The 13,974-nt window shown below is 39.8% G+C and overlaps 1 protein-coding gene across 1 annotated transcript in view; it reads left to right on the forward strand.

Annotated features, from left to right (window-relative positions):
- The window catches only part of Hen1 (Hen1 methyltransferase), a 40,091-nt gene extending 26,970 nt beyond the window's left edge, over nucleotides 1-13,121 (forward strand). The window contains exons 5-7 of the mRNA XM_076180995.1: nucleotides 2,838-3,023; nucleotides 3,266-3,874; nucleotides 5,561-13,121. Of these exons, the coding sequence (XP_076037110.1) occupies nucleotides 2,838-3,023; nucleotides 3,266-3,874; nucleotides 5,561-5,756 (991 nt within the window). The 3' untranslated portion in view covers nucleotides 5,757-13,121. The remainder of the gene's footprint in view (nucleotides 1-2,837; nucleotides 3,024-3,265; nucleotides 3,875-5,560) is intronic.
- The last annotated feature ends 853 nt before the right edge of the window (nucleotides 13,122-13,974 follow it).

The following is a 13,974-nucleotide window of genomic DNA, read 5'->3' on the forward strand; positions in this document are numbered from 1 at the left end:
AAGCAGGTGCTGGTTGTCAGCTCTCCTTATATGAAAAGGGTGGAGTAAATATAAAAGTTGACAAAGATCCTGGGCTGGAGACTGAGTGTCAGCCCATCAGGGCTACACCTCCAGATGGAGGCAAGGGTGTTGATGAATTCTGCAAGATGTGTGACAGGGAGATGATCCTCTCTGATGTACATCTCGTAGGACCACCACTTGCAGGTAGCTATTGTTGTTTGTATATTGTTTTGAAGTCTGTAATCCTATTTGTTTTATTTTAGGTTATTATTATGTATGGCAGTATTATTGAAGGTAAGAGAGGGTTGATGAAAGAATATTAGGATGGTTTGGACACATGGAAAGAATGAGTGAAGAAAGACTAGTAAAAGAGGTATGGAAGGCAGATGTGGAGGGAGTGAACATGAGGGGACGTCCTAGGATGAGGTGGATGGATGGGGTGAAGGGGGCTTTGGGGAAGAGGGGAATGTCTGTTGAGGAAGGAAGGGAGAGGACGGAAGACAGAGGTGAGTGGAGAATGGTTGTATATGGATGATGTTGTGACTGCATGAGGAGGAATGGGCGGGGGGGTGGGGGGTGGGGTAGTAGTATGTGTGAGTAAATTTTGACGCAGCCCGAAGGGATTTCTCCCCGTCCTCTCCTTATATGCAAAGGGGGACGGAGAGGGGGGGTCGCCGATTAAATGAAGCGGCCTTGCTGTGGATGTACTGTGTCTTGCGACACTGCTTCTGACCCAGGGCGGTGGGCAGGGTTCAGGGATGACCCGTCATCCAGGAGGTGCTCAGATGAGAGGAAGGGTGGGAGGGGTGTGGAGTGTATTTAGGGATGAAATGGGTGGTAGTTTTTTTATGCCTTCCCCTTTGTGGCTACCTCCCTTGGAAGGGGGAAAAAGCCTTGGTATATAAAAGAAAAAAAAAAATTATTATTATATTTTTTGCCCTTTATTGAGCTGTGACACTTTTTTTTACTGGTTTCTGCATTTTCAGTCATTTTGGCTACTTTCCTGGTAAGGGGGTAAGATCACTTGGTATATGTATTTATGTTTCCATTTTAGTTTATTCACCTATGGAGGAATGTTCTTTGCCTGAGTTAGTAAATTAACTACTTTTCATTCACTGAGGCCACTTTATAATAATACATGATTGTTGCCGTGTATTTCGCTCACTAAACCCGCAGCCCCACAAAAGCCAACATCACTCCTCTGGGAAGAAACTGTAGACCATTGTCTGTGATGTATTAATTTGGGTCAGTTTCTATACCACCAAGTATCAGAAGTAAGAGGAGGAGGAGGAGGAGGAGAACATTCATCATTTGTCAGGTCTCCTGATGTGAATATGTTGGAGAGAAATAGTGAAGGTTGTATGAGAAAGATCTTGGGCCCAATCTAAAGACTTTGAGTGACCCTTCAGGCATATCATTGAGGGTGAGGTTGTTGTCAGGCTTTGAAGATAGAGTTCAGCGAGATGGTTCTCTCTAACATTTGTCTCACAGAACCACCAGTAGCAGGTAGTTATCATAGGCCCCTCCCCTTTATGGGTACCTTTTAGCACTCGGGGAAAGTGATAGCAGCCCATAGCCAGAGCCATAGAGTGCTTGGATGAGGTATTGGGCTTAGTCTTAGGGTGATGGTGCTTGATCACAATGTTGGATCCCTAGAGAGAGGAGTGAGGAAAGTCCACTTCAGTATGACTCAAATTCTTGAGTGCAGCACTGGCTGCCATATGTAATTTACATCACACTAACATTATAGAATTTAAAGTCACTGCTGTATTACTCATTCTCTTTTACTCTAATAATAAACACAGAAAACATGATCAAACCAGTTCACAGAATCCGGGTGTAACTCTTGTACAACTACAAAGAAAATATATAATCAAAACACTGATGCTGGCATCCTCGTGTAGCCACTTGTGCCTTATGATACGTATGTAGGTGTCATTGTACCGAAGTGGTTAAGGCTTTCTGTGAATGGTATTTATTACTCTTTTAAATGCATGGGGAGCTGACAACTGGCAACTGCTCTCTTCTTTCTACCACTTTCATCTGATAACATAGAAATAGTCCCACAACATTCAGAACTATCATATGAAGAGAGACTAGCAAAACTTGAGCTACAGACATTAGAGCAAAGAAGAGAGAGAGGAGATTTGATAACTATAGAATCATGATAGGCATAGCAAGTGTTGATAGAGAGGATCTAATAAAATGGGATAGTAGAAATAAAAGAGGACACGGAAAGAAAATCAAGAAAGACAGTTATAGAAGAGACCTAAAAAAGAACAGCTTTCCCCACAGAGTAATAGACACTTGGAACAAGTTAGATGAGAAAGTGGTGTGTGCAAAAACAATACACGAATTTAAAAACAGTCTAGATAAAATGAGATATGAAGACGGGACACCACGAGCATAGCTCCCCTTCCCGTAAAATACAACTAGGTAAATACAATGATACAACACAGACATTAGTCCAAAAGATCCTTCCCAGAGAAATCTTTGGGGTCTGAGGACTGTTGCCAGCTACTGTGGGGCTGCTTGGTTTTCAGAGAGTGAAACTTGAGGCAACATGAGATTGATTAACCCTGAATGCCATCCCTATACTGTCAGTGATATTCTGCAATGTGAATCATTTCATAACATTACTGTATATTTGTATGTATGTATGGCAGGGGACAGGGATGATCCTTCATTCATGAGGCACTAAGAGGCAAAGACCTTTTGGTCTATGTATGTATTATTATATGAGTTGCTCTAGAGTTCCTCACTCTAGAAAAGGTATAGCATGTGCCTTGGCATTAACACATTTTAATAGCCAATGTATTTGTATCCTTTCTTGGTAGCATTGAGCACATGCCTGAAAGCGACTTACCATACTTAGTAGAGAATGTGTTCGGGAATATTCAGCCCATCCTTGTGATTGTGACCACACCAAATGCAGACTTCAATCAGTACATTCCCAATATGGAGTCCAAGTTTAGACATCTTGATCACAAGTTTGAATGGACTTCAAGACAGTTTCAGAAATGGTTAGTGTACTTTAGTTTTAGTGTTAAACTTTGAAGTTGGTTATGAGACATTATAATGAGTTGAGGAAGGTAGATAAATGATACACAGTCTGAGTTTATTCCTGATCAGTTTCACACTGAAGAAGTTCAATGCAAAACTAGTCACAAACAAACTAGGACCAAGACCTGTGTTTTCTTTATCCACCTTCCTCATTATTGTTTTTTGTTTAAATATGTATTTATTATTGTTATTATTTTTTCAGGTGTGAATCAATCTTAGAAAATTACCCAGGTTACACTGTGTCCTTCACTGGCTGTGGCCTAGGACCAAATAATATCTACTGCACACAAGTTGCCACATTCAGTCAGGTCTTCCCATGGAAATGTCAACAGAGAGTACACAAAGAACCAAGTCAAGAAAAGATGCCTTCATTGTACAACATCATTTGCAACATTGTGTACCCAGTGGACCAGAGGTCAGATCAACAGAAGGCTCAAGATGAAATTATTAATAGAATTAATGAAATACAAAGGATGGTCAAGAAGTATGGAATATATGGAACCTTTGTCTTACCTGTAGAAAGAGAACCTTGCCCAAACCTATGGACAAGTATGGTAAGGGAGGAAGGGAGATGGTGGGAAAAGGACAGAAGTTTGAAAAGTGGTGATGTGAAGAGTCAGGAGAACTCAAAACCTGAAGGTTTCACGGAAAACCTTGAGGAATGTGGAAGAGACTGTGCCTTGGGTTTAGAAAATCTTTCTCTTTCTCCTAACATTGAGGTACATGATGAGGATGTATATATTCATGAGAAGGACTTGAGAGAAAAGATACTGCTGAAGTCATGGGTTTCAACTCTTGGATGTTCATTAAGGTTAGTATTTTCCTGTGTTTCTTTTATGCCAGTTGTGCATGGGGGGACAGAGAGGGGGGGTCGCTGATTTAATGAAGCGGCCTTGCTGTGGATGTGCTGTGTCTTGCGACACTGCCTCTGACCCAGGGCAGTGGACAAGGTGCAGGGATGACCCGCCATCCAGAAGGTGCTAAGATATGAGGGAGGGTGGAGTGTATTTAGGGATGGAATGGGTGGGAAAGGTTTTATGCCTTTTTCTTTTTGGCTACCTCCCTTGTAAGGGGGGAAAAAGCCTTGGTATATGTATGTATGTATAGCAGGTGGGGACTAGTGACAAATATCTAATTGTGGTGGTCTGTCAAGATGACTGAGTTAATCATACACTGCCCATTTTTCAAACCCTGTCAATACCCTCATCTCCATCTGGAGTTGCAGTCCCAAGTGGATGACACTCCGTCCCTGGACCGGGCCATAGGTTTCTTTCTGTTAACTTCAACTGTATTTCTTCTACCCTTTCACAACTGGTGACTGATAACCTTCCACTACTTACAGCTTGTGACATTAGAAACAGTCCCACATGAATATAACACAAACAGCTGTCCAAAGTTTATTCCAAGAGAGATCTATGGGAGGCACAAGAACTGTTGCCAGCTACTGTGGGTCTGCAGGTTTCCAGTCAGTGAAACTTGTGGCAACAGTTATTATTATTATTGTTATTATTTTTTTTTATTATTATTATAATAACTACATAAAGAGGAAGAGTTTAAATGGGTTTGAGATAAAAAGTCTGAGAAGTATGGTAGGGGTTACTAGGCTAGAATGAGAAACCAGGTGGTGAGGAGGAGAGCAGGGTGGAAAGGGAGTTGGGAAATAGGGTTGATGAAAGAGTATTGGGATGGTTTGGACACATGAGTGAAGAAAGATTAGTAAAAGAAATGTGGATGGTAGAGGTTGGGTGGAGTGAACTTGAGGAGGCAACCAAGGGTGAGATGGATGGATGGGGTAAAAGGGGCATTGGGAAAGAGGGGAATGTCTGTTGAAGAAGAAAGGGGTGAGTGGAGAATGGTTGTGTATGGATGATGCTGTGATAAATAGAAGGGAGTGGGTGGGGGGATGGGGTGGAGTTAGGGAGCATGTGTGAATGATATTTTGACACAGCCCAAAGGGATATCTCCCTGTCTTCCCTTTTTCTGCATTAGGGGATGGAGAATGGCGTCACCAATTAAATGAAGCGGCCTTGTTGTGGATGTACTGTGTCTTGCTGCATTGCTTCTGACCCAGGGCAGTGGGCAAGATGGGATGACTCGTCATCCAGGAGGGGCCAAGAAAAGAGGGAGGGAGGGATGTTAAATGGAAGTGGAGTATGTGGGGATGAAATGGATGGGAGTGGATTTACCCTCGGTATATATATATATGTATTATTATTATTATTATTATTATTATTGGGAAATTTAATTGCAGTGTTTGCAAAATTGAAACAGGGAGGAGTGAAGGGGTTGAGAGAGAGAAAAGGGGGGGAATTCTCACTCCTTTCACTCCCATACCCTGTTTCCCTGTAATACCTTCCAATTAAACCAGTCAAAGTAGAATTCAAATTCATGTTTTATTTATTTATTTAATTTTTTTGATGCAGGCATGATCGAGTTTTGCATTCTGCTAAAATTTTGATGCAACTAATGTTCACATTTTATGTATATATTATTTCAGATCTTTCTTGGAGAGTGAAGGATTTGACATCAGAGACACAGGAAATGAAGGTTGGCAGTTGGTGCTCTCGATGAAAGAGAGTAGTCCATATGATGATATGCAAGATGATCATCAGTCCTTACTTACAAGTCCTGAAACTAAGGAGACTTTTCAAACATTAAGCAAGACAGAGATCAGTGAAGAAAGTTGGGATTAGGCTGCTGCAGTAAATAGCACAGAAGAACATATAGTTATGTTGTGGAGATTGCATATGTTTATTTTGCTATTTAAGACAGTCTAGATAAGCTTTAATTCATATCATGCAGGAAGAATTTCTTTTGATGATTTTATCTGGTGCTAGTTGTACATAGTTGTGAATATATGTATGTGTAATGTAGGTGACCATGTGAGGTATTTTTTTTTTATATATAGAATTTAAGTTGTAAGTCAAGTTCAGCCTGGAAATTTGTTTACTAATAATTGCATATTTGAATGTGAATAACTGTAAAAAGCTACATGTAAATTATTTGCATAAGGTGAGTATGGATTATATATGCATATATGTCTATACATATATATTGAAGTATGGAAGATGAATTAACCCCTTGAGTACCGGATGTGTGTTTTGTGACACCTGCGTGTCACAGCTGAGTGCACCCGCCAGGAACCGAGCGTGCTCCCCGTGACACGCACTTGTCACAGTTTTAAGCTGTGTGTATTGAGGGCTCTCAAGGCCTTGGTTTCTGGGTTATTTCTACCCACGTGGTGGTAAGTGTCTGTGTTTACAAACATAAGGCTCCAGCCATTCGTGGGATGGTTTGAAACGTTTGTTTACGTAAGGTTGATGGGTCGGTAATGAAGGGGTTAATGGTAAGGTAGTGAGGTAAACACAAAGGACACTGGGAGTCTTCCTTCTCTAATGTTTTCTCAGTAATGTTTTTTTTTTCAGAGAATGTACACACAATGTTGAAATTCTCAGTTCATATATTGTGCAAATAAAATTTATCGAAATGTCTGAGAAGTATGGTAGGGGTTACAAGGTTGGATAGAGTGAGAAATGAGGAGGTGAGGAGGAGAGTGGGGGTGGAAAAGGAAATGTCAGATAGAGCTGATGAAAGTTTATTGGGATGGTTTGGAGAAATGGAAAGAATGATTGATGGAAGATTTGTAAAAGAGGTGTGGAAGGCAGAAATGGGTGGAATGAATTTGAGGGGACGACTGAGGATGAGATGGATGGATGGGGTGAAAAGGGCATTGAGCAAGAAGGGAATGTCTGTTGAGGAAGGAAGGGCGAAGGGAGGAGATAAGGGTGAGTGGAGAAAGATTGTGAATAGATGATACTGTGATGCAAAGAAGGGAGTGGGTGGGGGATGGGAGGGGTAGTAGGGAGTGTTTATGTGTGAATGATATTTTGATGCAGCCTGAAGGGATTTCTCCCTGTCTTCTCTTTTTTTGCATGAGGGGAGGGAGAGGGAGGTTGCTAATTAAGTGAAGTTGCCTTGCTGTGGATGTGCTGTGTCTTGCTGCATTGCTTACCCAGGGGAGTGGACAGGATACAGGGATGACCTGTCATCCATGAGGAGCTAAGACGAGAGGGAGGGAAGGGTGTTGGATGGGAGTGGGTATATGCCTTTTGACTTGGCTACCTTCCTTATAAGGGGGAAAAGCCCTTGGTATATATATAGATAATTGATTGCTTCACAGTGTTCCTCTAGTATCCTCCTTCCATTCATCCCCTTTGCTTCACTGACCAGCAACCAACTTATCACTTTAGCCAATTTAGTAAATCCATTCCGAGGGTTGCTGCAGGAATGCCATTGGTAAGAGTGACAACTTGGTGGTTAATGAAGCAATGAAGATGAAAGGGAGGTGGGAGAAGGGTGCTAGCGGAATTGTGGCAATCAATCATGTCTGCAGGAATAGGGAGCAACATCAACTGCATCCATTATTTTTCTTCTTTTATCTAGGTGTGTGTGTAGCACCTCTATTTTCTTCCAGCCAGGAAAATGTCCATATATATCTAAGTAAACTACTAAAGTGTTGGACATATGGTGTGGTTTTATGACATTCCTTTGTATGTTCCATTTCTCCAAACTTCTCCCAGTCTCTCAATAATATGACACATTTCTCCAAATCTTTCCCAGTTTCTCCATTACACCCTCATGAACATTGACCACATGAAATCTTGTATACTATGTGGTTCTTCTAACTACTACCTACATGTCATCCATCCTTTGACTATTTTGCCTATTTTCTAGCCTGTGCCACTTGCACTCTAGATATCTGAAATCTTTGAATACCTTGAAAATATACATAATCTCCTGATCAAAGACAGCTAATTAACGTCCGTTAATGAGAGGTAGTACTGTAGGTAAATACGTATCCCTACATATCCCACACACATTTCTTTTCCCCTTTTATCTTAGCTCCTTGTGGGTGAAGGAATGGATTGATTAAGTTAGCAATAGCAACAAGTTGATTGTTAGCTGATGGGGGGGGGAAGAGGATGGATGGAAGGAAGGAGAAGGATATTGGAGGAATGGTACAAGGCAATTAGGCATGTCTGGATACTATGTTCGCTGAGATTTTCTACAGTGTATGTAGGATCTCAAAGTCCTGGTAGGGATGAAATTTTAGAAAATAAAGTCCCACAGGTCTCTGTGTATTCCTCACTACTTTACCACACTGCAACACACACACACACACACAACATTACCCACACATCGGTCATATATGAACTGTGAGCTCTCTTCTGGGAGGGAAATAGCTGTCAATCAGAAGTCCAACATGTGATCCAAGACCATGGTGAATCACGCACGCACACACATGCATGAACTTCTTTGCAGATGATGCAAAACTACTAAAGAAAGTACGGAAAAAGATTGTGAATTGCCACAGAAAGATCTGGACAAGGTTTGGGAGTGGAGTCAGAAGTGGAAAGTGGACTTCAACATTAAGAAATGTAGTATAATGAAATTCTCCCTTTCTTTTGTCAGTGTCCATGTCTCACATGGAAATTTTTGAAAACAATATCCTGAGAAGAATCCTTGGCCCAGTGTATGATGAAGAAGAAGGGAAATGGAGACGAAAACATAACAGGGAAATTAGAGATCAGACTCGGCAACCGTACATTCAGGATGAAATATGGGGAAGAAGAGCAAGGTGGGCTGGACACTGCATATGAATGGGGGCAGACAGACTACCAAAGAAGGTGATGGAAGGAGGAGTAGAGGGCAGACGACCAGTAGGGAGATCCAGGTACAGATGGATGGATGGAGTAAAGAAGGACGTGGAGAGGGTGGCACCAAGAGAGGACTGGAAAGGATTGGCAGAGGATAGAACCATCTGGAGAGGCATAGTGAAAGTGGTGAAGGGCCGTCCGGCCTGACAACCAACAGAGTAAGTATAATGAAATTTGGAAAAAGTAAAAAAAGAATATCAGAACAATATTAAATCGGTGCAAAGGAAGTAAAGAAAGTTGGTTCTGAAAAGGACCGAGGAGTAATCATCACCAAAGACATGTCCCCAGACAAACAGATAAACAAAATAGTCAGAGAAACCTACAATATGCTCGGATCAATAAAGGTGGCTTTTAATTACTTGGATGAAGAAAAGGTAAAGAAAATACTAGTCACACTGATAGACCAAGACTGGAATACACAGTGACACTATGGACACCCAGTACAAAAAAGAATATAAGGAAAATAGAAAGAATCCAAAGAGCAATGACAAAGATGGCCCCAACACTTTCAAAACTGACATATGAGCAAAGATTGTCTAAGCTGAAATTACCAACCCTGGAACAAAGAAGAGAAAGAGGTGACCTGCTGACCATTTACCTACATAATCATGAAAGGCATGGAAGTCCTTGATAGAGAAGACTTATTAAATTGGGATAAAAAAAAACAAAAAAAACAAGGGGACATGAAAAAAACTCAAACAGGACAGTTACAGAAGAGATCTGAAAAAAAAACAGCTTTCCACACAGAGTGGTGGATGTCTGGAACAAATTGGACGATACAATACCATACATGAATTTAAGAGCAAACTAGATGTTGTGAGATACAAAGGTGGAGCACCACAAACATAGCTCCCCCCTTCTCCATCCCTTATGCAGATAAAGAGAAGACGGGAAGAAATCTCTTCAGGATGCATCAAAATATCATTCACACATAACCACTCCTTAACCCCCACCCACTCCCTTTCATGCATCACATCATCATCCATACACAGCCATTTTCCACTCACCTCTATCTTATGTCTTCTTTCCTTCCTCAATAGACATTCCCCTCTTTCTGAATGCCCCTTTTACCCCATCTATCCATCTCATCCTTGGTCCTCTTACTGTTCCCTTAATCCACCTCTGCCTTCCACACTCCCTTTACTAATCTTTCTTCTCTCATTCTCTCTGTGTCCAAACCATTCCAATACTCTTTTATCAACTCTATCTCCCAACTCCTTTTCCACCCTCGCTCTCGTACTCACCTCATTTCTCACTCTATCCAGCCTAGTCACCCCTACCATATTTCTCAGACATTTCATCTCAAACACAAGAATTTAACCCCTTCAATATGGGCCAAAATCTCGTGGGCAGCATTAGCTGCCAGACGTGCGATGTTGCATCATAATACTCGCATTATAAAAAATAAAGTTACCGCTGCATTGCTCGTTCTCTTTCACCCGTGAATTTTGATAACCATAGAAAATATGATGAAGCCAGTTTACAGAGTATGGGGGTCACGCAGGTACAATTACAATATATATAATCAAGACGCCAACATCAGTATCCTCGCATACCCACTTGCTCCTCATGACGCCTACGTAGGCATCATCGTATCAAAAGGGTCAAGAACAAACTAGATATTGTGAGATACAAAGATGGTCACTACGAGCATAGCTCTCTTCCCATAAAATACAACTAGGTAAATACATATACCAAAGGCTTTGTCCCCCTTACAAGGGAGGTAGTCAAGTTGAAAGGCATAATTCCACTCCCGTTCACCATTCCTTTTTTCCTCCCTCTTTTCTTGGTTTCTCCTGTTTGACGGGTCATCCCTGCATCTTGCCCATGGCCCCCCTGGGTCATAAGCAATGCAGCATGACACAGCACATCCTCAGCAAGGTCGCTTCATTTAATTGGTGATCCCCCTCTCCATCCCCTCATGCAGAAAGAGAAGATGGAGAGAAATATCTTCAGGCTGTGTCAAAATATTATTCACACATAACCTTTTCTTAACCTCCTATCCCCACCCACTCTCTTCCATGCATCACAGCATGATCCTTATACAACCATTCTCCACTCACCCCTATCTACTGTCTCCTCTTTTCTTAAACAGACATTCCCCTCTTTCCCAATGCCTCTTTTACCCCATCCATCCATTTCATCCCTGGTTATCCCCTCCTGTTTACTCCATCCACCTCTGCCTTCCACATTCCCTTTACTAATCTTTTTTCATTCATTCTTTCTTTCCATATGTCCAAACTATCCCAATACTGTCTCATCAACCTTATCTCCCAACTCCTTCACCCCTGCTCTACCCCTCACACACACACACACACAGACAAAATACACAAGATAATTGACTTCTCACTCAAAGAAGGAAAAGTACCACAGGATTGGAAAAATGCAAATATTATACCAATATGTAAAGGAGACAAAATCCAACAAATTATAGACTGGTATCCCTTACAAGCACAGTTGCAAAAATATGCGAAAAAGTCATTAGGAATAAATGGATTAAACACTTGGAAGAGAATAATATACTAAACTCAAACAATTTGGATTTAGAAGTGGAAGATCATGTACTACAAACTTAATATGCTTCTACTCAAGATTGATAGAAATAAAAAATGAGAGATGGATAGTCAGATTGTGCTTTCTTGGACTTACAAAAGGCTTTTGACAAAGTACCACACTAAAAGCTACTTAGCAAAATTGAAACAATAGGTGGAATACAAGAAAATTATTGGAATGGATGAAAGATTTCTTGAACAGAAGAAAAATGAGGGTGGTACTTAGAGACAAGAACTCAAATTGGGAAGATGAAAGTGGAGTCCCCCAAGGCTCTGTATTGGCTCCAATAATGTTTGCTATTTATATAAATGATGTGGATGAAGGTGTGGAATGTTATATGAACTTCTTTACAGATGATGCAAAACTATTAAAAAGAATAAGTACAGATGAAGATTGCAGATCTTTTTAAGAAGACATGGACAAAGTCTGGAAATGGAGTCAAAAGAGCGAAGTGAATTTAAACATTAAGAAATGCAGTATAATGGAATTTGGAAAAAGCAAAAATAGAATCTCTGGTCAATATAAAATTGGTACAAAGGAAGTAAAAAAAGTTAACTCAGAAAGGGACCTAGAAGTAACCATCTCTAAAGACATGATACCAGACAAACATGTCAACAAATTAGTTGGAGAAACTTTCAACTTATCAAGATCAATGAAAGTGGCCTTTGACTACATGGATGAAGAGATGGTAAAGGAAATGCTAGTTACACTGATAAGACCAAAATTGGAATACGTAGTGTCTATGGACACTTACATACATATACCAAAGGCTTTTTCCCCCCTTACACGGGGGGTAGCCAAAAAGAAAAAAGCATAGAAATCACTCCAACCCATTTCATTTGCCATATATTCCACTCCCCTTCACCCTCCTTCCTCTCTCCAATCTTGGACACATAGTACAAAAAAAAAAAAAGATAAACTAGAAAGAATTCAAAGAGCAACAACAAAGATGGCACCAAAAATTTGCAATTTGACATATGAACAAAGATTAGACAAATTAAATTTGCTAACCCTAGAACAAAGAAGAGAAAGCGGTGATTTGATAATCATTTACAGAATTATGACCTACTAATATGGGACAGAAGAGCTACAAGAGGACATGAGAAGAAACTTAAGAAGGACAGGTACAGAAGAGATCTGAAAAAGAATAGCTTTCCACACACAGTGATAGATATCTGGAACAAACTGAAAGAGGAAACAGTGAGTGCTAAAACTATACATGACTTTAAGAATAAACTGGATATGGAAAAATACAACAGCGGGTCACAATGAGCATAGCTCTCCTCCCGCAAGATACAACTAGGTAAATACACACACATGATTATTGAAATAGGACAATGAAAAAACAAGAGGACATGAGAAGAAACTTAAAAAAGATAATTACAGAAGATATCTGAAAAAAAAAGCTTTGCACACAGAGTGATAGATACTTGGAACAAATTAGATAAAGAAACAGTGTGTGCAAACACTGTTCAAGGTTTTAGGAAAAAACTTGATGCTGAGAGATACAAAGACGGGTTACCACGAGCATAGCTCCCTTCCCGTATAATACAACTAGGTATACATGTATATTTATATATATATATATATATATATATACACACACACACACACCTATAGATATAGATATGTATACACATATATCAAAGGACCTCTTTCCCTTAAAAAAGGGGTGGCCATCTCACACTCCTCCAACAACCATCCCATACATAATACAGAGAAATATACATTTCTATGTACATTGTAGTATGATAAACACTTAAAATGTATATATGCTGTATATGTGTACTCAATATGAGTGTATATATATATATATATATATATATATATATATATATATATATATATATATATATATATATATATATATGAATTGTGTTGTGGGAAGGTAAGACTATGTACATAACTTAAAATATATAAAAATAATAAGGCATACAATATACAAGTGTCATGGATCTCAGTACATACTGGAGTACAGATATTGTAATAGTATCATGGACACAGATGGATAGGGAATTGTGGAGATATGGATGTAATTGTGACTTTATGTGAATTATTTGTATGTAACTGCTCACTCCTATAAGATACTCTTGGTTTATGATCTTGCAATGGAGAGTGAGAGCATTTTGTCAAATATTGTATGTGTACTTAACAAATTGTATTTATCCAGTACTGAGGTACAGACTATATATTTATATGCAGTCAACACTTAGGGACTTCTTAGGCATCCCAACAGATTGAAGCCATTCGTAGTTAGGTTGTGGAGTGTACCAGTTATTTTCTACACTCTTTAAAAGTCCAAATAGCGATCTCATCAGGCTCTGAAGCTTTCCTCTAGGCAAATGTTTTCAATATTTTAGATATTTCCTTCAATTCTACTTTTACATCTTTTAACTTACACTATTGTTCTCACCCTTCTCGCTGATGGGAAACTTTTGGTAATTGTTTCATTCTGAGTTTTCATAGACTTATTCTACTTTTATTTAATAAATTACTTGTTTCTCCATGTATCAATGATGTACATGTAAAGCCGTTTAAGTTCCTCTTTGCATTTATCGATAATGAGATTGTTGCCAGTTATCTGAAAGATGCAGGTCTTCTGCAATGGACTTGGTATTAACTTTTTCAGTCATACCCCACT

The sequence above is a fragment of the Oratosquilla oratoria genome, chromosome 3 (genome assembly GCF_046742065.1).
Source record: "Oratosquilla oratoria isolate Oo_2021 chromosome 3, ASM4674206v1, whole genome shotgun sequence".
NCBI classification, from domain to species: domain Eukaryota; kingdom Metazoa; phylum Arthropoda; class Malacostraca; order Stomatopoda; family Squillidae; genus Oratosquilla; species Oratosquilla oratoria.